The sequence below is a fragment of the Drosophila guanche genome, unplaced genomic scaffold (genome assembly GCF_900245975.1).
Source record: "Drosophila guanche unplaced genomic scaffold, DGUA_6, whole genome shotgun sequence".
NCBI classification, from domain to species: Eukaryota; Metazoa; Arthropoda; class Insecta; order Diptera; family Drosophilidae; genus Drosophila; species Drosophila guanche.
Window position 1 is genome coordinate 3,220,238 of NW_022995751.1, and position 23,719 is coordinate 3,243,956.

At 46.0% G+C, this 23,719-nt stretch overlaps 3 protein-coding genes across 4 annotated transcripts; all 3 read right to left on the reverse strand.

Annotated features, from left to right (window-relative positions):
* Positions 1-424: 424 nt before the first annotated feature.
* LOC117587328 (multidrug resistance protein homolog 65) lies at positions 425-5,415 on the reverse strand. Its single transcript, XM_034277960.1, has 9 exons — positions 4,636-5,415; positions 4,330-4,575; positions 4,094-4,265; positions 3,143-4,027; positions 2,257-3,077; positions 1,640-2,200; positions 1,190-1,580; positions 778-1,134; positions 425-715 (listed from the first exon to the last, which is right to left on the reverse strand). The coding sequence occupies exons 1-9, from the start codon at positions 4,968-4,970 to the stop codon at positions 515-517; spliced, it is 3,969 nt and encodes a 1,322-aa protein (XP_034133851.1). The 5' UTR covers positions 4,971-5,415; the 3' UTR covers positions 425-514.
* Positions 5,416-6,065: 650 nt separating this feature from the next.
* Positions 6,066-16,302, reverse strand: LOC117587329 (multidrug resistance protein homolog 65). The gene is made up of 12 exons (XM_034277961.1): positions 16,293-16,302; positions 11,408-11,662; positions 10,914-11,173; positions 10,278-10,576; positions 9,972-10,217; positions 9,741-9,912; positions 8,808-9,680; positions 8,355-8,745; positions 7,574-8,297; positions 7,212-7,508; positions 6,784-7,150; positions 6,066-6,715 (listed from the first exon to the last, which is right to left on the reverse strand). The coding sequence occupies exons 4-12, from the start codon at positions 10,574-10,576 to the stop codon at positions 6,161-6,163; spliced, it is 3,924 nt and encodes a 1,307-aa protein (XP_034133852.1). The 5' UTR covers positions 10,914-11,173; positions 11,408-11,662; positions 16,293-16,302; the 3' UTR covers positions 6,066-6,160.
* LOC117587333 (bestrophin homolog 14) lies at positions 11,764-22,900 on the reverse strand. Of its 2 annotated transcripts, none has more exons than XM_034277969.1 (12): positions 22,762-22,900; positions 19,031-19,392; positions 18,080-18,190; positions 17,831-18,017; positions 17,390-17,758; positions 17,203-17,331; positions 16,293-16,400; positions 13,505-13,750; positions 13,122-13,434; positions 12,956-13,048; positions 12,512-12,577; positions 11,764-12,447 (listed from the first exon to the last, which is right to left on the reverse strand). In XM_034277969.1, exons 2-12 carry the CDS (start codon positions 19,099-19,101, stop codon positions 11,861-11,863), a joined length of 2,280 nt encoding a protein of 759 aa, XP_034133860.1. In that variant the 5' UTR covers positions 19,102-19,392; positions 22,762-22,900; the 3' UTR covers positions 11,764-11,860. The 2 variants fall into 2 exon arrangements, with proteins under 2 accessions (XP_034133860.1, XP_034133859.1); XM_034277968.1 differs by having other exon boundaries at positions 12,512-12,868.
* Positions 22,901-23,719: the final 819 nt, after the last annotated feature.

Here is a 23,719-nt window from a genome sequence, read left to right on the forward strand (position 1 = left end):
GGGTATCTTTCAGCTGTGATTGCGACATCCTTCTGGTCCCTGTATTCTTCCTCAACTACATTCAAAGGCAGTTCAAAGGTACTCTGATGGCATCCTTGGGGAAGCTACAGATAGTGTCACTTTAGGATGAAAACTATTAGGAAAATGGTAGCAATTATGGACATTTTTTTATGTTGTTATAGTGAATAGAGGAGTAAGAAAGACTAGAGAATTTTTGAACTTGGACTTGGACATGGATTTTATCTTTATCTTTGGAAAATCATTCAATGGGGAATTCAATCTAAATAATTTTCGAGTGTAGATAAATTTTTAAGGCATTCCGGCACACTTTACTTTCATAAATCGACACAAAAGTGCAAAAACTTTTAAAAAGAAGAAACTTTATTGGAAAAACATTAAATATTTTTTGGATGGTTTTTGTTGGTGGCTTTTGGGGTTTGAGTCCATGCTAGGCGGCTAAGAAAATTCGCATTCTCTATTGACTGCTGCATACTTGTGTGCATAAAAAGTATCTTCAAGATGCCTTAGTCTGGCTGCGATAAAGCTTCGAGTAGATGCCATTCTTGGCCAGCAGCTGCGAATGGGAGCCCTGCTCCACAATGCGTCCCGCTTGAATCACACAAATGACGCTCGCATTTTGAATGGTCGACAAACGATGGGCAATCACAATGCAAGTGCGTCCGCTGCAAGCGGAATCGAGGGCCTGTTGCACCACCTAAGAGATAAAGATAGAACAAATGTATCTGGAAAGTTATTGTTGGGATGGTAAATGCTTACCCTTTCACTTTGGAAGTCAAGGGCAGAGGTAGCCTCATCCAGGAGCAGGATCTTTGGATTCCTAACCATTGCACGGGCAATGGCAATGCGTTGCTTCTGTCCACCCGACAGTTGGGTGCCCTTTGACCCCAGAACAGTGTCGTATTGGGCGGGCAGGGACATGATAAACTCATGGGCATTGGCCATCTTGGCGGCATCGATGATCTGCTGCATGGGAATCTTTCGGGTGGTGTCCCCATAGCCAATGTTTTCGGCAATGGATTTCTCAAAGAGCGAAGGCTCCTGCGAGACGAGTCCCAGTCGGCGACGGAGTGTCTTAAGCTCCATATCCTGATGGATGCTCTCCTGATCAATTAGCTGCAGAGAGGGGATTGAAATGTTTGGCTAAGAGATGTATCTGAAGGATACGTACAATTTTGCCCTCATTGGGATCGTAGTAGCGCAAAAGGAGCTGCACGCAGGTGGATTTGCCCGAACCTGAGGCACCCACAAGCGCCACCGTTTGTCCCTGTTGTATGTCCAGATTAAAGTCCTGCAGAACCTTCAGATGCGGCCTCGAGGGATACGCAAATTGAAGGCCACGATAGCAGACGCCCTGCTGCGCCCCCACATTTGTCTTGTGCAGCGATCCGTTGCCGTTCTGCAGCAGGGATCCAATCGCAGGATCGGGCGACTGGATTTGCGGCTTGCGATCGATGATCTCGTACATGCGATTGGCGGAGAGCAGAGCCGCATTAAAGGCGGGGGTGAAGGCCAGCGATTGGGCGAGGATAAAGAGGCCATAGAGCATGGTATTGGAGATCCTTTACGGAGAGGGAAAATATGAATGCTTTAACGAGGGGAACACCCTGGGGAAACTCACTTCATAATCGTCTCGAATTTGATCTTTCCATCGGCGCACATGTGACCGCCGTAGGTCAGGGTCACCGCATAGCCAAAGAACATGAGAGATTTGCCCAGAGAATTGACAAGTCCTCGCCACTTGAGCCGATGCAGGATCTGCACGCGGTAACGTTCCACCTCCTTGTCGTAGATCTGAATGAGCGCCTCCTCACGACGCAGTCCAGCAACAGTTCGGATCTGTGCAATGGTCTCCGTGGCTATGCGACTCGTCTCCTCCAGGACATCCTTCTCCTTCAACGCAGACTTCTCGCCAAAGCGAGCCTCGAACACAATGGAGGCAATCATAAAGGGGGCAGTGCTCAGGCAGATCAAAGCCAGTTCCCAGGAGTAGGGAAAGGCAATGGCAATGCTGCAGATGAAATTCGTTAGTGCCTGAATGATGTTACTTAGCGGGAAGCCAATGGCGCCCTGGACACTGGCGGCATCGCCCGAAAGTCGCGCCGAAAGGGCACCAATGCTGTTGTCCTTGCGATCGAACCAGCCCATCTCCTGGTGCATGATGCTGCTGAATGTTTTGGAGCTGCAAAGGCAAAGGTTTTCGATATGAAAGGACTCACTCTCTCCCCAAGAACTCACCGCATTCTCATTGTAAGCCAAACCCCTGCCAGATTGAAGAAAAACGTTTGAATGAAGCAAACAATGCCAGCGGCAATGCCAATCACCAGGGAAATTATGGCCATGGATGAGCTCTGATCGAGTACCTCCTCATCAGTGGGCTTCGCCAGGGAGCCATAGAGTTCCGCCAGTACAATGGAGAAGACGGGCATCGTAAGGCCAAAGATGCCCGCACAAATGGCGCCTATGATGAGGAAACTCCACTCGGGACGAGCGGAAACGACAATGCGGAAAAAGGTGCGAATGTAGTTTCCACTCGTTGCAGGATCTTCTGTCTCCACATCCTCCTGTGTTGAGTTTTGTGGTGCATCACCATTTAGACGTTTCATTTGGAATTGCTCCTGGGAGGCGGCCTCCATATTGTACGAGGAGATCTTTCGTTCCTTCTTCGGGCTGGCTGCCACCTCTTCCATTTCGTTGAGCAGTTCCTCTGCCGAATCATCGTACGAGTGAACGGTGACCATTTTATGGTAGAATCCTTCCATTTTCATTAGCTCCTCGTGTGTACCCTGCTCCACAGCCTTGCCCGCCTCGATGTACACGATGCGATGGGCGTGGCGGATGGCAGAGAGACGATGGGAGACGACCAGAGTGGTGCGTCCCTTGCAGGCCTTATCGAGTGCATCCTGCACTAGCTTCTCCGAGTGGTAGTCCAAGGCGGAGGTGGCCTCATCCAGCAGCAGAATCTTTGGCTGCTGAATGAGGGCGCGGGCAATGGCAATTCGCTGTCGTTGACCGCCCGACAATTGGACGCCCTTTTCGCTGATGTTTGTGTCGTAGCCCTGAGGGGAGAATGGGAAGAGTATTTTTAGGCATTTATCTAAGAGATTCAATTGTGGATTGCTACCTTGTGGAGTGCCACAATAAAGTCATGGGCATTGGCGGCCTTGGCGGCATCTTCCACCTCCTTTTGGGTGGCCTCTGGCTTTCCGTGGCGAATGTTCTCCCCGATAGAGCCCTGAAAGAGCACCGGCTCCTGCCCGACCACAGCGATGTTGGAGCGCAGCCACTGGATGTTGTATTTGCGAACATCCTCACCATCTAGCAGGACCTGCCCGAAGATGGGATCGTAGAAGCGCTGCAGCAGCTGGATGCAAGTGGATTTGCCACAGCCCGAAGGTCCAACGAAGGCCACCGTCTGACCCTCTTCCACGATGACATTGAGGCCTCGCAGGACAATGACATCCTCTCGGGCAGGATAACGAAAGAACACATCCCGAAACTCCACGGCGCCCTTTAGCCCGTAATTGAGGATCTTGCCCGCCTTGGAGAGCGGGTCAATTCGGGATCGCCGATCGATGACCTCGAATATGGCCGCAGCTGAACCCCGGGCCATGGCGAATGTCTCGAGGAAGGGGGAGGTGCGGGAGATCTGATTGGCGCTGACAATTATGCCCGAAATGACGATCATCACCACCGCGGGCGTATACTCCCGATCCTCGATGGGAATGGCGGGATCCCTGTAAAAGAGAATCAAATTGGCGCCATACCAGAAGGCACCCGCACCCGTGATGAACATCATGGCTTTCATCACCGTATCGCTGAGGCCCGAGAAGGCGCCCTTCCACTTGCCCGCCTTCAGTGCGGGCTTCAGGAGATTATCATAGCGCACGGATTCGGTTTTCTCGCCACCAAAGGCCACCACTGTGCGAATGGCGCCAATAACTTCCTCCACAACAGAACTGGCACGTACATAGGAGCTTTGCTCTTCAGCTGTGAGTTTTCCTTGGTACTAGAGGGGGAGATGCAGAGGGTTCCTTCACTCACTTAATGCTTGCATGCAATACCTTCGACTTACATGTGCCACTGCAGCATTCACCACCAAAGTAAGGGGTATGTAAAAGACAATCGATAGAGCCAGCTTCCAGCCATAGACAAAGGACAGGACAACGCTGATGAGCACCTCGCAGAGGATTTCCATATAGTGACCCAGATTCTCGGCTATGCCGCTGCGTATCTTTTCCATGTTGCTGCAAATGGAAATTAATCAATCAATTGACACTATAACCCCATGCCAAGGTTTCCTTTTATTACTCTGTTATGCGAACTGCAAAGTTCTGATCCTTGGCCATGTCGTGCCAGCCAATCTCCTGCCTCAGTGTGGCCTTGAAGAATTCCCGCCTCATGCGCACGGTGAGCCGCAGAGCGAGACGATTGAAGGCATCCACGTAGTACATGCCAGAGAAGAGCATCAGCAGGGTGTTCAGGGTCATGAGGATGCCAAAGGATATGCTATCCTTGCGCAGTTCCTCCATGTTCTCCTCGTACGTGGCATTGGTGCTGCAAAACGAAGGGAAATCCTAATGCAAATCCTTTTTCCCATGCGGAGGATCTACTTACAGCACCTTGCCTCCTCCAAAGAGCGAGAGACCGATGGTAATGGAGCTCGTACCCTGCCCCAGTGTGCGATCGATGAACATGGCCACCAGTTCGCTGTACACCACAATGGCAATCGGATAGACCAGAGATTGCAGCAGGGCTGCTATCAATGCGGACACAAACAGGACATAATCCCAGGGTTTGATGTAGCGAAATAGTTGCGTGTAGCTGACCATTGGATGGGCTTCCTTTTTGGCCTTTTTCCCCTTGCCCGTTTTCGTTGTGTTGGTGGTGGAATCATCCTGCGCTTGTGGCTGGGCATCATTCACGTTGTCAGCCATGACGTTCTGTTGCATCTGTCGATTGCTTTCTTTCTTTCTTTCCCCGAAACGAGCAGACAGAATCTAACTTTGTGTCTATTGACCCCTCCTGGGGAGGTCAATTAGTAGTTAAGAACCGTTTGAATGTCACAAAATGAAACCATAAATCGAAATACCCCAGTCAGTCCGTTTCGTTTGGGTGGTGCACTACGTCCAGCGCAATTTGTTTAATGGAACTTCAATGAGTTTCTCTTGGCTTTGGCTAATTAACTCCACTGCCAGATGCAACCCAAACCGATCTCTGCCTCGGAGTGCTGCGCGGGTAGGTTGAGACTACTTTTAATTGTTTTGCATTCCATAAACACACACGAGAACACAGGCACAGTCACAGACACTGAGAAGTATTCCGATTCCCGAGATCCCACAGTTTCTCCAGATCTTTGGAGTGTGTGCAGCGCCCGAGTCTGTACCGTTCCGTTTGAAGTGCAGAATACAACTGGATGCCGTCAGCTTTTTGTTTCTTCCCGTTTGTGTAAGGTTTGCTTTTCTTCTATTAAATGTTCAAATACGGAAAAAGATCGTAGAGCTACCCATACACGTCTGCGGTTCGTATCGGCAGTAGGTTCTGACGAAATTCTCTTTCTATTAATTTCAATTGAATTTTGAATTGATTTTTAGCAGCAGCTTCAAGGTTTTCCTCATTCCTCATTCCACATGCCCACATGCCAGAAGGAAGGTGTGCACACCCTCCCTCCCTTATACCTACCCTTGCCAATCGCTGGAAATGGGTCACAAAATTTTGCATGCCAATTTGTATTTGCAGCTATGAACTCTACTGTCTTTTATAATGATTAAAGATGTGCGCTGTTATCAAATTTGTCGTTTATGGAATGGCTTTATTTCCATATAATTAAGATTAAAATGCCATTGACCATGCCAGTCCCTCCCCACAGAGTGCGCTCACTCCGCTTTGATGGGAAAACTAAACCATTAAGATCACTAAAGGTCATTAAAGATCACTAAAGATATCTAAACCACTCCCTTATCGTAGGGAATATTATTCCCTAAGCCAGAAGATAGCAACAACTTTTGTTTTGTGGGTTTCGTGTGAAAAATTGTGAAATATTTTTTATTCAGATTTCAGATGTGATACGCGAATGTGTCTGTGAATCTCTTGGTTAATTTTTGAATACAAATTTGCATTAAATATAAATGTTTGAACCTCTTTAGTTATCCTTTTGGGTTTTGTGTAGCTTCGCGTAGATTCCACCCTGAGAAATGAGCTCCAGATGGGTGCCCTGCTCCACCACACGACCATTTTGCACCACACAAATGCAATCGGCATTCTGTACGGTGGACAGACGATGGGCAATGACAATGCAAGTGCGACCACTGCATGCGGAATCGAGGGCCTGCTGCACCAGTTGTTCGCTCTGCAAATCCAAGGCAGAGGTTGCCTCATCCAGCAGCAGGATCTTGGGATTCCGCACCAGAGCACGGGCAATGGCAATGCGTTGCTTCTGTCCGCCAGAGAGCTGAGTGCCGCGAGCCCCCATGCGTGTGTCGTAGCCATTGGGCAGGGAGAGGATGAAGCTGTGGGCATTGGCACTCTTGGCGGCTGCCATGATCTCTGCCATCGAGACGGAGCGACGATTGTCGCCGTAGGCAATGTTCTCCGCTATGGAACGTTCGAAGAGGGTGGGCTCCTGGGAGACGATGCCCAGGCGGGAGCGTACGCCCTCGAGGGTCAGATCATGCTGGATATCATCGTGATCAATGTGCTGCAAGGGGGAGATGAAAGATTATCTGTAGAAAGAGTAGGAAAAATAGATGGAGGGTAGCCTCTTACAATGGATCCCTCATCCGGATCGTAGTAGCGTTGCAGAAGCTGCACGCAGGTGGACTTGCCACAGCCCGAATGCCCTACCAATGCCACCGTTTGACCCTTGAGCACCTCCAAGTCCAAACCCTGTAGGATCTGGGCATCGGGTCGTGTGGGATAGCGGAACTCAATGCCGCGATAGCGCACGCCCTCGAAGAGATTCAACTGCTTGGCGAGGGTGTTCCGGATGGTGCCCATGGGCGAGACGATCCTAGGTCTGCGATCGAGGATCTGGAAGAGGCGATGACCGGCCACTAGGGCAGCCGAGAAGGCGGGGGTAAAAGCCAGCGATTGGGCGAGCATCATGGAGCCATAGAGAAGGGTTTCCGAGACTCTACACGGGAGGAGAGAGTAGCGTTAAAAGTTCTCCAAAGGTTAAGAGCCAATGCCCTCACTTGATGATGTCCTGGAAGGGCAGTTGTCCCTCGGAGACCAAGACGCCGCCATAGCAGAGGGCCACCGCATAGGCAAAGAATGCGGAAGCCTGCATCGTAGAGTTGAGAACGCCCCGCCAGCGCAGCTTCTGCTTGATGAGACCCTCCACGCGGTGGATCTCCTGCGTGTACTCGCGAATGACATCCGCCTCCCGCCGGAGTCCTGCCACAGTGCGAATATTCGTAATGGATTCGGTGGCAATGCGACAGGCCTCCTCAATGACTTGTTTCTCACGCACAATGGCATTGGACATCATCCTAGCGAATGAATATAGTGAATAATGGATGAATCAACTGAATCAAATGAATAATGGAACATTTACTTGGCCTCCAGGATGACAGAGCCGATGATAATCGGACAATTGGCGAGGCAGAGGAGTGCCAGCTTCCAGTTGTAGTACATGGCTACGGTGACGCTCGAAATGAAGTTGGAGAGAGCCTGAATCATGCCACTCAGCGGGTAGCCAATGGCACCCTGCACACCCGCAGCCTCCCCCGACAAACGAGCGGACAGGGCGCCCACAGAGTTGTCTTCATCGTCGAACCATCCCACCTCTTGGCTCACCATCGCCTTGAAGGTCATGGCCCTCATTCGTGTCGTCAGCCAGACGCCTGAGTAGTTGAAAAGATAAGTCTGAAGGAAGCACACGAGTCCCGTGACAAACGCGAGGCCCAGGCATGCCCATGAGAGCACGGCGGTGCGACTGAGTGCATCCTCGGGGTCCTCTTCCGCGAGTGCGGCATAAAATTCACCAAAAATGATGGCAAATGCCGGATACAGGCAGCCCACGGCAATGGCACTGATTGTGCCAAGTATGAGGTAGCACCATTCGGGGCGGGAGAGCTTTACGATCCTCGCAAATGTGCGGAAGAAATTAGGTTTCTCGGCGGCAGTGGCAGCGTCTTGCAGTTTGATGGAATTCGTGTCCTTGGGCAGGGGCTTAACGATGGGTTCGTCGAACTGCACGCTGTTCTCCTTGTGCGAGCTCTTTTCAAAGTTCAAGGGACTCGTCTCGAAGGATTTCTCGAGCAGGGCAAGGCTTTTGCCTGTGGGAATGGAGTAATTGTGATATATGTGTCTCTCTTCCCTTTTCCCATACTTACGTTTAGCATCGATGGTCGTCTCCTCCTCTTTTTCCACTTCGTCGGGCATGTGGATATCGCCGGCACGCACCATTCGGTAGTAAGCAGACTCCAGGGCCATCAGATCATCATGGGATCCCTCCTCCAGCACCTTGCCATCCTGAATGAAGACAATCTTGTCGGCGCCGCGAATGGCAGACAGACGATGCGACACCACAATGGTGGTGCGTCCCTTGCTGGCCAAGTCCAGAGCCTGTTGCACCTGCTTCTCCGACTGGTAGTCCAAGGCGGAGGTGGCCTCATCGAGAAGCAAGATCTTGGGGTTTTGGATGAGTGCTCGGGCAATGGCAATGCGCTGCTTCTGTCCGCCCGAGAGTTGGGATCCCCGCTCACCGATCATTGTGCGATAGCTCTAAGGGGAGGAGGAATTCGGGATACAGAAGGGGAAATGTTGAGTTGTCGCTTTCCACTCACCTCTGGCAGTCCTGTGATAAATTCGTGTGCCCCCGCTTGTGCGGCTGCTGCCTCGATTTCCTTCTGTGTGGCCATGGGCTTGCCGTAGCTGATATTTTGGGCAATTGTTCCCAGGAACAGCACCGGCTCCTGTCCCACCACCGCGATGTTGGAGCGCAGCCACTGGATGTTGTACTTGCGGATGTCCAGGTCGTCGAGCATCACGGAGCCAAAGACAGGATCGTAGAACCTCTGTAAGAGTTGCACGCACGTAGACTTGCCACAGCCCGAAGATCCCACTAGGGCAACTGTCTGCCCCGCTCGTATTCTGATGTTTAGACCCCGATGGACGATGACTTCGGGACGGGAAGGATACCTGAAGAAGACATCCTGGAACTCCACATCGCCACGCAGGCCGTAGTTGAGGAGTTTCCCGTCGGTGGACAGGGGATCGATCTTTGATTGGAGATCAATGACCTTGAACAGATTGGTGGCACAGCCACGGGCGGTGGCAAATGACTCGAGGAAGGGTGCAGTTCTCGCAATATTATCCGCACCCACAATGATGCCAAAGAAGGCAATCATGAGGATTGCTGGAGTGTACTCCTTGTCCTCCACGCCACGATCATCGATGATGAGATTGACGCCGTACCAGAAGGCGCCCGCACACGACAGATACAACATGGACTTTAGGAGTGCGTCACTGAGCCCCGAGAAGGCGCCTTTCCACTGACTCGCCTTCCGTGCGGGCACCAGGAAGTTTTCGTAGCGTTGCACCTCCGCCTTCTCCCCGCCAAAGGATACGACGGTGCGAATGGCACTAAGGATCTCCTCGGCCAGATTTCCTGCACCCGCATACGATTCCTGTTCTCTGGCTGTGAGTTTTCCTTGGAACTAGCAAAATATATGAATGTATCTGGGTATCTTTTAGCTTAAAGATGGGTTTTTGGTTACCTTTGCCACATAATAGTTGACAAGAATGACGAGGGGAATGTAGGAGCTGACAGCGAGTGTGAGTTTCCAGCCATAGCTAAAGGAAATGGCCACCGTGATGATGAAACCGACAATCAGATAGACGAAATGTCCCACCTTCTCGGACATGCCATCGCGTACCTTTTCTACGTCACTGGGAGAGGGGAAAAGGATTGAGAAATCGGTAAGGATTAAGCAACTGCCGCCACTCACTCGACCATGCTCTGTACAAAGTTTTGTTTGCTCGCCAAATCATGCCAGCCAATGTCCTGCCGCATCACGGAGGTGAAGAGCATGATGCGCATGCGTGAGACCTGCCGCAGGGCCACCACATTGAAGATATCCACCGAAAAGATGCCAGAAATGAACATCACCACCGATGCGATGGTCAGCAGCAGGCCATAGGAGATGGAATCATCGTACAGGGCCTCATTTCGGATCTCCAGAGTGGCATTTGTACTACACGGAAAGAGAGAGAACTGTAGAGGGATTCTTGAGGCTGCATTCTCCCACACTTACAGGGTCTTTCCACCACCAAATAATGGCAATGCATGAACCTTCGAGCTCGTGCCAAACTGCATGGCACGATCCACCAGCATCGATGTGAATTCGCTGTAAACGATGACCACAGCTGGCAGCGTCAGAGCCTTGATGCAGCACATGATGAACCCGAAGAAGAGCCACGCAATATCCCCACAGGTGGAGAAGCGAAAGAGCTGCAGGAAGCTGATGGGCTGCGTGGGCTCCAGTCCTGCGGCCACGGGTGCCTCATCCAGGGACTTGCCATCGGTTGTGGTTGTGGCAGATGCCTCATCCATCTATCAGTAGAGCGAGAGGAAGATAGCGAAGCACCAAGAGATTTATTCACAGACAGATGGACCGCAAAGGTTAATTCAATTACTGGCCGACAACACTCTCAGAGGCAATACACAGTGTCTATAGCTGTGGCAAGGGTACAGCAAATACTTTGTATCTTCTTTGCCATAGTTCTCTCGCATTGACCCGCGGGGTTAACGAGTAATAGAATCTACGTTTATTATTGGACACCATCGAACATTCCAACGCCAATTTGGGAACATTTCAATTCCATTTATAGAGAATCACACAGAAATCTGTGTCGCCATTGCCACTCCTCTAGCAGCGTGGGATATTCACCTTTTAATTGACTTTAAAACACTTTTTATCCTTCAAATACTGTCTGTCTCAGGGCACGGCTTTCTAATCAAGAATTGTCTCCGAAGATCGTTAACCGCTCGCTCGCATCGCCCAAGCGCGACTGATGGACCAGCGTCCATGGAGCCACCCATTTATGTATATTCCAATGTGGATGGGAGTACTACGGCACTCGCGGCCAATCGTTCGCTTTGGGGTTCGCAGTTCTAATTGATCTTCGCTTTCCGCTCTTGGGGTAGGTTCTATCAAAAGAGTATTTTCATTTAAAAGAGAAAAGAAGAATGATTCTTCTCTTCTCCTTATATGAGAGTTACATTTGGGTGAAATTTTATTCATATTAGTAGATGATTTGTGGATGTTCCAATCGCATCTTCAATTAGTAGATTTCTGAGTAATTCCATTTCACATCGAAACTTCTCTGTTTTTATTAGGTAAATTATGATTTTATTTCACTTTAAAGTTTAAAATTAACATACAAGTAGCTCTTCCGCCACTTTATCTTTCATCTGTTGCTGTATCTGTACAAAGGAGCCTAGAATTTTCTAGTTCTGTTTTATACTACAATTCTACAGAGGAATATTTATCTTAATCCTAAAGAGACACAAAGATTTATAGCTTGAATAAAACATACAATAATCGCATATCACATATTGTGTTGTTTGGGTGGCTGCTTTCCAAAGTATTTACACGGTTTAGTGTTTGCACGGGGGTTACAGAATGGTGGAGAGATTCTCTTTATAAAGATTTTTAGGTGTATTAACAATCGAGAAACACTCTACATGTGTGGGATATTATATACAATCCAAACAGTGGATTCTTTTTGCTCTTTTGCTAAATGATAATATCGTATTAGTGGCTCTGGAAGGGTTCTGCTTAAAATCTACAACGAAAGCTATAATCCAATGGATAGTTCTTCTGTCCCCCTCCTCTCAGACATAGACCTCTCCCGTCTTGGCCTCCGGACTGTGTTTGGCGAGGGTTGAGGGTGCCGATGAGGCACTTGCCGCTGTATTCTGTGGCAGCGGGATCGTGGCTCCCCCCAATGATGTGGATGTTGCATCCACTGTATCTGTGGCTGGTCCTGCCGAACGCACCGAAGATCGCACTGTGGGATCCGACAGATTGAAGCTCAGATTGAAGCTGTTGTTCCGCGAAATGTTGCCATTGCCATTCAATGGCTTCACGGACAGCAGGGCTGTGGTGGTGATGCCACCACCGACACCAACATTCATGCCATTGCTGGAGCCACTGTTGCTGTAGCCGTCCTGATCCTGTGCCAGATCCACAATGGACAGGGACGAAGGAGAGCGCTGAATGGACAGGGATACAGGGATCGTGGTGATGACATCATTGGGATCATAGCCACTGGCTGTTGTCGTGATGGTCGGCAGCTGGGCATTCGCTGTGATGGGCAGAATGCTCAGGGTGCCCTTGGGAATGGTGTCACCGCCGCCATTGCTATTCGCCATCGTAAAGGGGAACGACAGCGTCGTGATGTTTGTGGCAGCAGAAAGTGCTAGGAAAGCCAAGATTATAATTTAAATATCTGTGAGCTGGAGTATCTGTATCTGGGGACTTACTGCTGACTGCCGGGAAGCCATCCTTCATGTTGATGGCCTGCGCCAGGGCCGCTGTGGCTGGATGTCCTGGAATCAGAGTGTTATTCGATGAGGATGAGTCCATCTCTTTGATGGGCGATAGAAGTAGGGTGCCCAGCACTTGGCCACCGCCATCGTGCCCCAATTGCATGCCCCCTCCCATACCCATGCCCATGCCCAGACCCATGCCCCCGCCCATGCCCATGCCCGTACTGGTGCTCGTTGTGGTTGTGGTGTAGGAGGAGGGATACATGTGATGCGTCCCTCCACCCTGTTGCTGTTGCAGCTGCTGCTGTGCGCTTTGGTGTTGTGATGGTGCCATTATAACGGCACTAGAGCCTACAGTGGATATACAATATATTTTTGGTGCATAAGTGAGAGGGTGCAACAGAGAGAAAGAGAGACCGGACGGAGCATGCCACTTACCTGGATTCGTGCTGCCATCTTTGGCCACCTCGGGTGTGGGAATACGTGGCCGCGTCTTGGCCACATTCACATTCAAGCCATTTAGCTTTGAATCTAATGAATAAAAAGTGAATATTGTGAATCATTTGTCATTCATTTGTGTTGCATACTCTCGGGAGGTACTCACTTTGTTTTATCAACTGCCTTTGGGCGCGTATCGATTTCCGATGCACAAACTTCCCATAGAGGCTCGGCTTCTGCTGCAACTGGGATCCCCCCATCGACTGCTGCTGCTGCTGCTGGAGCTGCTGCTGCTGTAGGATTGTCAGAGGGAGACCCGACTCGGGACTAGAGTAAACCGAGTTGAGGCGATGCCGATTGAAGGGCATGCCGCCGGAGGAATAGGCCGTCGATTGGCTTCTCATCGAACCCATGCGCGATAGCTGCCGCACGAGCCAATTGTTCTTTCTGCGCTCCACCATGGGTGTGTCGACACTCTCCTGTGGAATTTACATGGTATTTATTGTAGGGTTTACCACTAGCTTTTGTAGACCCATTTGTGTTACTCACATAATCCGCGTAGACATCGTCGCTGAGCATACGCTTGCCTCCGCCGCCGCCTGGCATTATGTTGGCGTACATTGCGTCCTCCTTCTTCACTTTGTACTTCTCGGCGGATCCTTTGGGCTCGTCCTTGCGGTAGTGCTCAGAGGCCACAGTGTAGGGCAGGTCCTTGGGCACAACGCACTCCCAGTACTGGTCACGCAGCAGCTCCGGATGCTCCTCGTGCATCTCATCGACAATCATGTAGGCGGCCTAAAAGCGGGAAAGCAAAGAGGGAATATAAATATGAATTAAAATGCGATAAAAATACCCATTAAAGGATCATAAATGCGTCACATAATCGATCACAATTAAAATTCGATTTAAAGTGGATCGGTAAAGCGGTCGATGGAAATCAGAGAGGAGTGCTGGGCACGTGCTTGCCATTTCCGATGGTAATTCAAGTGGCGAAACGGAGAGAGAGTGATAGTGAGAGGAGTGCAGGTGATAAAGAGAGGCGGGGCTTGAAGGTGTGGAAGTGGGAGACTGGAAGGCGGCACTGAAACCTAATTACATCACAACAAAATACTTATTAATGCCAATCCACTGTTTTTATCTTTTTTGTTGCTTTTATTGTTGTTCCACTTTTAAAACAAAAGAAAAGGCGAAATTGTTGAATTGTAAATGTATTTATTTTTTATGGTTTTTTGGTTGTTCATTTATTTCATAATTCCAGGCCGCACTTCAAAAAACCACAAAACGCAAGTGTCAGCCCACAACAGCAGGTACTTTTATTTTGCAAAGTTGTTACAAAAATTATCAGGTGAAAAAAATATTAAAACTGCGAGTTTATGAAGTTTGTGGATGCCCTTGCAACACCTGCAAAACTTCATTTAGATTTATTAGGAGACTCTGGGACTATCCTGGGAACAGCTGAATATTTCTGCATACACGTGGCAGTGCCCTTCACTCCATTCTCTGCTTTGCTAAACATCTGTTCCGCAGTCATAATACCCTCCATAATTGGGTAGGGTACACAAAATAAAGCTACGAGTCGAGTACTACTCATTTGCTTAATCATTTTGTGGTGCTCTGTTTTTTCCATTTTTTTTCTATTTCCCCATTTATGGGCACACACACGCGTCAATTGTCGAACCGTTAACCGTCAAGAGTCACGTTTGGCTGTGTGTGGGTGTGGGGGGAGAGTGCGAAATAGGCCACGAAATAGATGGAAGCGCGGAATGGTGCTAGAATGTTATTTGCAATAATCTCTTGGGGTGATAAGCGAACAATTTAAGCATTTGCTTCAAATGCATTTCACTCTGCACACCATAAGCTCGGATTTTAAGCTATTCAAAATACACACAAACACAAATATTCGAGTCAAACGAAAAAAAGCGAAACATGCAATGATAAAAACGCTCTACAAAAGAGGTTTCAATGTTTTCAGATTTTAAAACGAAACAAAAACAACTAAAAAAAACCTGTTTTAAATTTACTTTTGTTGTTTCTGTTGCTGCTGCTGGCGACTTGGCTGCTGGATTTTTGTAAATAATTGCAAGCAACAAAACAGCGGCAGACCCACAGAAACACACACAAACACACGCATACAGATGCATGCTGCAGACGGCATTTGTGAATGTGTCGCGATGTACAGATGCAAATATGCAAAAAGCAGAGCTTTAAACTGCAGTAAATGTTCCAGAAAATACTTTCGAGAAGTGCAGTGGACAGTGGAGTGGGGAACTGGAAAGCTGATCTTTCTCGCTGAACAGAGAAAAAGTTCCAAGATTTTACGGTTTAAATTCGATAGCATGAGGATCGGATATTGATGTTCTGATGATATGGTTTGGAAAAACTTTTTCTGCTTGCTATTTGCATACATCTAAGTCAATCCAACATACCCATTTCACTCTTTGGCGTACAGGGTATACAAATCGTAATAAGTTAATCAAATATCACATAAAAAAAAATGGAAATCTATTGGCTTCGATCTGTTGCAATCTAAAGCTGACATACGGCACACTCACACACTGTATTTCTCAGCTAAAAAAATTTCCACATTAATAAAGATTTATGCACGACAACAGACTGCAGCTACTCGCACTCAAACCAGAACTAAAGATAGAATTATGCATAAATATTCCGACTAAGAGATGACTGTTGCACGTTTAAGACTTAAAATTCGCTATGGATTTGGATGAGGAAGAGAGAGAGAGAGTGAGTGTAGCCGGCAGAGAATCTTTTTGTTATTTTTAGCCACGTGGCAGGTAGTGGAGCTCTTCTTTTAGGTACTCCAACAGCATCCGTTTCTGGCACGATTATCGCTTGAAGATTACTGAGAGATCTCTCCACCTTTTTAGCACGCTAACCCAATTAGCGGAGACTCGAAAAAGGCCAAGATCTTAGCAGTCATAATACTTGGAAACCCAACGAACAGATGCTTATAATTATGGATATTATTATTCTCAGACTCTCGGACACTGACTGAATGGATTTTTAAGTATCTAATGGATACACGGATGTAGATGTGTGTGTGTGTATCCACAAGGTCTTTCCATCTTAATTACAGATTTCGGTTTCTGTTTCGAAACGGAGTTCGAATGTCAGTTTAGAGTTATTTTAATTTAATTTGGAAGTAGAATTTTAAATTTAATTTAATTTTCTCGCTAAACTTCATGTTAACTGAATTTAACTGGCAGTTGGACAGGTTTTTGGGTGGAATTTTTTGCTAATAATTTAATGCCAAAATCACGTATACGTCGTGTGGTATTATTGCTGGCTTATTAGTGATTTTTCCTGGTATGTGACTCACCTTTATGTGTCGATCTATTAGCCAATTGAGTTCTATATCATCATCATCTTCGCCAAAGGGATTTATTAGCACCTCGGCCACCTTCAGCCAGCCGACATAGAAAACGAACTGCAAAGAAAATGAGCAAAAAATAGTTCATCAACAAAAGATACAAATCAGTTAATTGCAGCCATAAAACCCGAGGGATTAATTAGAGCCATAAAACTACTTTCCCATTCTCCCATTCACGTAGAAACAATATAAATTAATTGTTAATACAATGCTAGTTAAACACTTGTCGCCACCGCAGATACATATCTATCATATCTAACCATCGCATGGGGAGAAACAGAAAACAAACTTCGGGGGAAAAAGTATTTCTCATACGTGACCGCGCATCGTTTACATAAGAAGGCGGCAGGCAGTAGGCGGCGGCAGGCGTCAGGCGTCCCCCGCGAAGCACTTGAAATCTCCCCAGACAGAACCGCAGAAACCACAGCGAAAACAACCTTTGTAACTGGCCGAATTATGCATGATATCTATAGATTGTACTGTACGTACGAGACACTTCCCCCCTAGAGGGTATCGTAACGTATCGGTAACAAGGTATCGCCATTACATTTGGCGGTAGCCTGCTTGGCCCACAGTTTCACTTACATTTACGTTAATGAGCCACAAATGAATAAAAACAGGCAAAAAATCAACAACAACAAAAAACAGAGAAACCGCAACAAGTTTTTAATATTTGTACAAAACGTCAACGAGACGTGCAAAATTGTTAAAGATTTATGGCTTAAATAAAGCGGAACGTGCAAATTATAAGCAACAACAAAGCACAAATAACTTCTAAATGCTCTTGGATCATTTGAGAAGTGAATATTTGTGTTGTGCCATAAGTCGTGTCATGAGAAATTCAGTGGGGAAAACTCACCTGCAACACTGTGAAAAGCGGGAAATACAGATCGGGATCCTCGCGACCATTGCGATCCAAGACATTGGGCAACATTTGTCGCCCCAAAAGAGCGGCAATAAAATAGGTATAAAGCACAAGGGTAACCACCTAGAAAAAGAGTATCTTGTAGAGTCCGAAATTCGACTAAAGATGGAGGTATTCGTACCTGCGTATAGACCAAAGGAACACAAACCGTATCGTAGCCAATCAGACCACCCAAACGCCTACGAATATCCGAAAGTTCCACCAGAATCGTTTGCACTATGTGATCGGAGGCAATGAGGCCATCCTTACGCGCACGATTGATGATGTTTGTGGCCCAGACGAGGGGCATCCAGTACTTGGACATGGGACTCTTGGCATTCAGAGCCTCGAAGATCTTCATTTCGGACTCATGCATGAGGCCGGCATCCACCAGGTGTTGGGTGGTGGGAAAGCGACGCTTCACACGCAGGGAAATGCGCTGCAGGGTGATGACATAGGCTAGGACCATATAGCGCATGATATTTCTGCGCATAAGGCGACCAGTTTCGTTCTAAAGATCAATGGGGAGGATAGACATAAAGATTACACAGTTTTAGACAGACTTTCGCTGTATTTATCTTACATTGACTCCTCCATTGGCATTGGAAATGGCGGCGCTGATGAAGAGAGCCAAAGTGTCGGGCCAAGGCAGCAGCCGGTACTGTTCCCACCAGCGTTTCACCACGAGATTTACATAGAAACCAAGGACAAAGGACATGGGTATGCTCTCGCCCTGTTGTCCAAAGTACTGACGTATTTTGTTGAAGATGCTGGGCGCGGGAGAGACAATACAAATAAAGGAATATCTCACAAATAATCTGGCAATACTTACGCCTGTTGATTGGCAGTCAAGGCAAACCTATAGATAACATTTATGGTGTAATATAAACAAAGATACGCGACTAATTCGCGCCAAATCAATTTGTAAACACTGCCACGCCATCTGCAAAGAAAAGTGTGAAGGTTGTTAGATGGAATATATTAATATTTCGGCCACTTTGAAGTTGTTTTTTAATGATTTCCTCATTCAATAAACCCCATCCCTTATTTTTCATGCTTAATGGATTGCTGACTATTTTTTCTATGGATATTCTAAGCTTGCATGTCAATTCCAATGAATTCTAATGGGTTATGATATAGCTTTTGCTGGTATTTGTGTGTGGATCGAAACACGCTTTTGAAACTGGTCAAACTCCCCACGAATGGGGGTTTTTCGGGGTCTTTGTTCTGTTTGTTTTGATACAAGGTTCTTCTGTGATCTGTGTTCTGTTGTGTTTCTTCACAGAATTTAGGTTTTGTTATGACATTAGCCTTAAGCTTAAAGCTGCAAGGAGAGATAAATTCGTTTGTCGTTTGGTTTTCTTAATTGTATTGCCCAATTTTCACAGCTTTTCTATTAGAAAATCGTATGAAAATTGATCGCAATCTGCAGGCAATTTTCAGTCAGACTTTTGGCTTTCAATTTTGGGTTCTGTTAGCGAGAACTGCCCTACAATTTATACGGTTACGAGTGACTGCACTTTTGGAAAGCAATTAATGCAAAATAACAAAAGCTCTCCAATAACAGATGTTGGTAGCGGAACTGTCGCTGTCGTTGTCTACATGGCGATTGTTTACACAAAACTTCGATGTTAATTACGTTGGTAAACACACAACTGTCGAACGATGAGTAATAGGGGAAAAAACCCCCCGGAGTAATACGAAGCACTAGGTGCCGGCTGGTGACCCACTTAATCCTCTACAGACTCCACAGAATTATTTCATAAAATGATGTTGTACTCACTTCCATAGGATCTTCCAGAAGCAACCGAAACTGCTTCCATTTGGCACTTCACCCGCATATGAGACGGTCATTGCGGGTCTTGTTTTTTGTTAAAAAAAATACACTTTTTTAATGTTTAATGTTTTTATGTGCCAGAGAAGGCCGTATCCGAATTGTTTGTTGATTGATTTTGTACGCGAATATTTTTGTGGATTTTTAGTTTCTTTTTATTTTCATGTACACATGTTTCGTCGCGTCATTGACAGCAGCGGCTTCGACGACGTCGTCGCATGTCTCTCTCTTTAGAGGAGAGTTCCTCGCCAAAGCGATCTCTTCCTCTCTTCAAAATGGTGGGGGCCTCTCTGGTTTTGTGTGCTACTCTCCTGCAAAAACAAAAAAATAATGAAAATAAATGCCATAACAATAGCTGCAGCCGCAGTGAGAGAACAAGAAAGAGAGAGGTGGAATGACGATCATCGGTAACACGCGCCCCCACTGTAAAAAACTGTAAAACAAAGATATACCACATTCGAATATTTTTTACATGCAAATAACAAAAACAATACTAAAACTAAAACTGAAATTCCCTCACGTTTCGTAGAGTTTTTGCTGTTTTCTGCTATTGCCGTTTTCCATTTCATTTTTTTGCTGTTTCTTTTCTATATTTTTATGTGTATTTGGCATTTGTTTTTGATTGCACTTTCGAAGGGGGCTCCATTTTCGGTATTTGTAAATTGTATTTATTGTAATTTTATTTTTTTTATTGCTCCAGAAAGGCTTTATTCTTGGGTGCTTGTTAACGAAGAAAATGCTACTGAGTGTTAAAGTATCTGCGCCTTGAGGGATTAAATGTACACCACGAATAATAAAGGGTATATGTACATATACAGGAAGGGGCATACTTTGTAGGTCTCAGAGATATTTATACTTTTTTATTTCACGCACTTCACTTTTTTTATATTTTTATTACGATCTTTATTCACCTTCGAGTCAAAATTGCTTTGGGGTTGCCTTTGGCGGTTTTTCGAGTACTTAAAATTGTTTTTGCTGCTGCCAGGATTTCCCCAAAAATATGATCAGAGCAGAAGATGGTGGGTAAGGGATAGAAGGGGCTACACCCTCAATGTCAAAAACATTTTTACATCTTTTAATTTTTTGTTGCACTTTTTTCATCCGAAAAACCTTGGAGTTGAAGCTAAAAACTGCGATTGTTTCTCTCTGTTTTTGATGGATTTCTTGCCCCGTCAGCGCCTTACACTCCCGAAGTCGTTTCCGTCGTTACCCCATTTTTCGGTTTTCTGTTTACATTTTTTTGTGGTTGGTCTTTTGATTTCGTTTATGCTGCGTTTCTCCCCCTAAAATTTTGATTAATCGAATCGAAACTAAATCTTTGATTTTCAAAAACCTGTTGCCCGGCGTAGAGACGTTCGAGGTTATTTTTACTCCTTTTCGTTTGGCCTGGCTAGTCGCCAGGCATACGATTTTTAAAGCTGCAAATATTTGTATTTGCATAAGTGCGAATAACCAGACGAACGGGGCGAGGGCACTGGGGGAGAGTTCTAACAGAAACGGGTTCTCCATCGCTGTATTGGTGGGAAGGTAAGGCGGAATTTTCACTTTAGTGCTGCGTTAATTTCGTTTACAAACATAGCAGGTGATCTTCAGGAATGTACGAATGTAAGATTCCACCAATAAGCCAATGGGGGGATAACCGGTTGGTTGCTGGCAGCCGCCACAAGTCACGATGCCCCGTCGCCGGCGGCAGTACCCACCCACTTGTCCCTCAGACAGCAAGTGGATAGATACAAAGATAGAGAGATGAGTGTTTCCCAAGAACTATCTGATGATGGATATCTCCTCCAATTGTATTGCTGTTCTCTTCAATTACAGAAAATAATGGATGCTGGCAAGTGCCTAATTTGCATAGAGATTTCCATGAAGTATTCTCTCATTTGCACGTACAAATGTCATTGCTGGAAGACTATCATCTATAGGTTTTTTATATGCTAAAATAATTTAATCTATTCCTTAGTATCTCTAACTAAAAAACAACTGCAATTCTTTCGCAATTTGCCTAACAATCCACATCTTCTTTCCGGCTGTAAATAGTCACAGTCACCCATTGACCTGCTCAAAAGATAACTCAAATGTCCACTTCTTTCGTAAGTTATTATCAACACAAACAAACTGAAAGATACATAGATAACAAGATAAATGCCTGAAGGCTGGCAGTCTTCACTGCGGGAAAGGCAAACAGAAAACAAAGCCAAAGCCTACGACATTGATTGGTGACGAAACTCGAATAATTTTCACTTTCTTCTGACGTATTTGGGTCTTTTTATGGCCAAAACCAATTTGCTTAACAAATGAGTCAATGTGGGCTTAAACGGTGGTTCCTCTTTGGACTGACACTTGCACTTTTTGTTCCCCTCTCTCTACGGAAGAGACTGCCACCCTCCCCCGAAGAGCCGTGGCATCAGAATGGAGAATGGTGGAGGATCGATCTCCCCTTGAGTTGTGGGAGTATTTCTTGCCTCATTAGCACACAATAAAAGAGCTACAGAAGCCGACTTTTGTTAGCATTGTTAGAATTTTCCATAAATTCATTAAATACTTTAAATTGTAGCCACTTGAAACGAGGGTTTTATATGGAAAAATAGGCACCTTCTGATGTAAATTGGGAGGGTCAATTAACGTGTTTGTTAAGTAATTAAAGACTTAACACATCAAAACGATGGATACTCGTTGTGCAGAGGATTTGTATGATGAAAATCTCTTGAAAATCGATAAATTTCTGTTGTGAAGAAGTGCATTAAAAAAAATATCAAGAATATTTTCCATACATTTTATAGGATGATAAATCATATGATCTCTTCCCTGAGCAAATTACAGATATTTAATGAACGTTCTATGACAGATTACTACATTAATTTATGGATTAATAATACTCGTATAAAGTTTAAATTTTGTTTGGATTTTCCCATTTTCCATTCATTTATCATTCCGTTTCGTTGCTGTCCGTTCATTTCGGGCTGTGGGGATGTGGGATTGAAGCTTATACAAGCGAATCAATTAATTCATTAACAACAATCTTCTACAGCTATTTATAGCTAATCCCACTATATATTGTGTTATTTCATATGTATCTATGCATCTTTATATCTGCTAGTAATTGCCGCATCATTTAGCCTTTTATTCAATTGAAAAATTGCATTCGAATTTGGCCTGAAGCCAAATGCCGCGCCGCCAACACTCCAAAAAATAAAATACACTTGACTGTTAAAAGTTAAGCTCCGAATAGACAGCGGCTTTACGTGCTGTCGGCCGTCTAGGCCACGCGCTGGCGTGTGCTGTGCGACGCGATGACTGACGATTACAGATCAACAAGATGCAGATGCAACAACAGATACAGATACTTCATACGTGCATCTGTCTTTTCGCTTTCCTTTACAATGTTTCATGTTCTTGCACTTGCACTTTATTTGCTATTATTTTTTTAAACACATTTTTGTTGAGGTATTTTTTTGATGATTACACAGAAAACAGCAGCAGAGTGTGGCGGCAGCAGTGGGAAATGCGTCTGTTTTTTTCGTACATATATTATAGTTTTTTCTCTCTATTGTGTGGTGTTTCGAACCACAGACAGACCTCGAGGGGGGCCCCAAACGAAAGGGGTTCCGCACGATCAACTGGCGATTGGTTTGGGACTTGTGGGTCTGTAAGCCCCAACTCAAAAACTGAACAAAACGTACCACCGCACCGCACCGCGCACCGACACGAAGTCCAACGTCCGACGGGTTTAGCGCTGAATTTATCCGCTGAAGCTCCGATGCCGATGCCGATTCCGTTGTACGACCAGACGGCTCGCCAAATGCTACTAAACTGAGCTCCAGCGTTGGCCACAAGCGGCTCTTAACATAACTTTTTTCCTATAGCTTGGCAACAGGTAGAGGCCCTGCCAGAGACAGAGGCAGATCAGGCACACAGTCGGCATCCATTGAAATTTTCGAGTGTATGTGTGGGTCTATAGACAGGGGTGTGGGTTAAGTTTAGAAGGAGATTATAGAATATATGTGTTTTAGGGGGCTTTTATTAAGCAAAGAGTTATTTTCAAATAATCCAAATGTACGAATCTTTTATTTATTATTTGTGCTTGTGTACCGTACCCCTTTTTGGGGGCCATAAGAGCCAGCCACTGGCTCTTCAAGTGGAGAAGGTGTTTGCACACACTCTCTCGCCTCTCTCTTTCTCTTCGTGCCGCTCTCTGTTTGCTCTCTCTCTGCTGCATTCTGAGTCTGAGAGTCGGCGTTTGGATGTGGCTTTGATCAGCTGTTTTGACTTTAAAGCGAAGATCAGCGAGTGAGAGAGAGCGTAATATTAAGTGAGAAAATAAATGTGCATATTTCTCCCATGAGAGAGAGGAAGCTTAAAAGAGTTTCAAAATCAAGAGATCGATAGAAATACTATAAAATAAATTGGCTATGGGCGGAATGACCTTTTTAATGACCTTTAAAAATATTTTTAATATTTCATTGATAATTATATGGAAAAAAGTAATAGTTTTAGGCAATTCAACGCTTGAATCCAGCCAGATGGAACAGTCCGGCAACGCTCCACACAAGATTTTCAAAAAGGAATTCATACTTTTGGGTGGGTCGCATTACAATTTAGTGAATAAAAAGAGCAGCATACCACGTGGGATGCTCAATT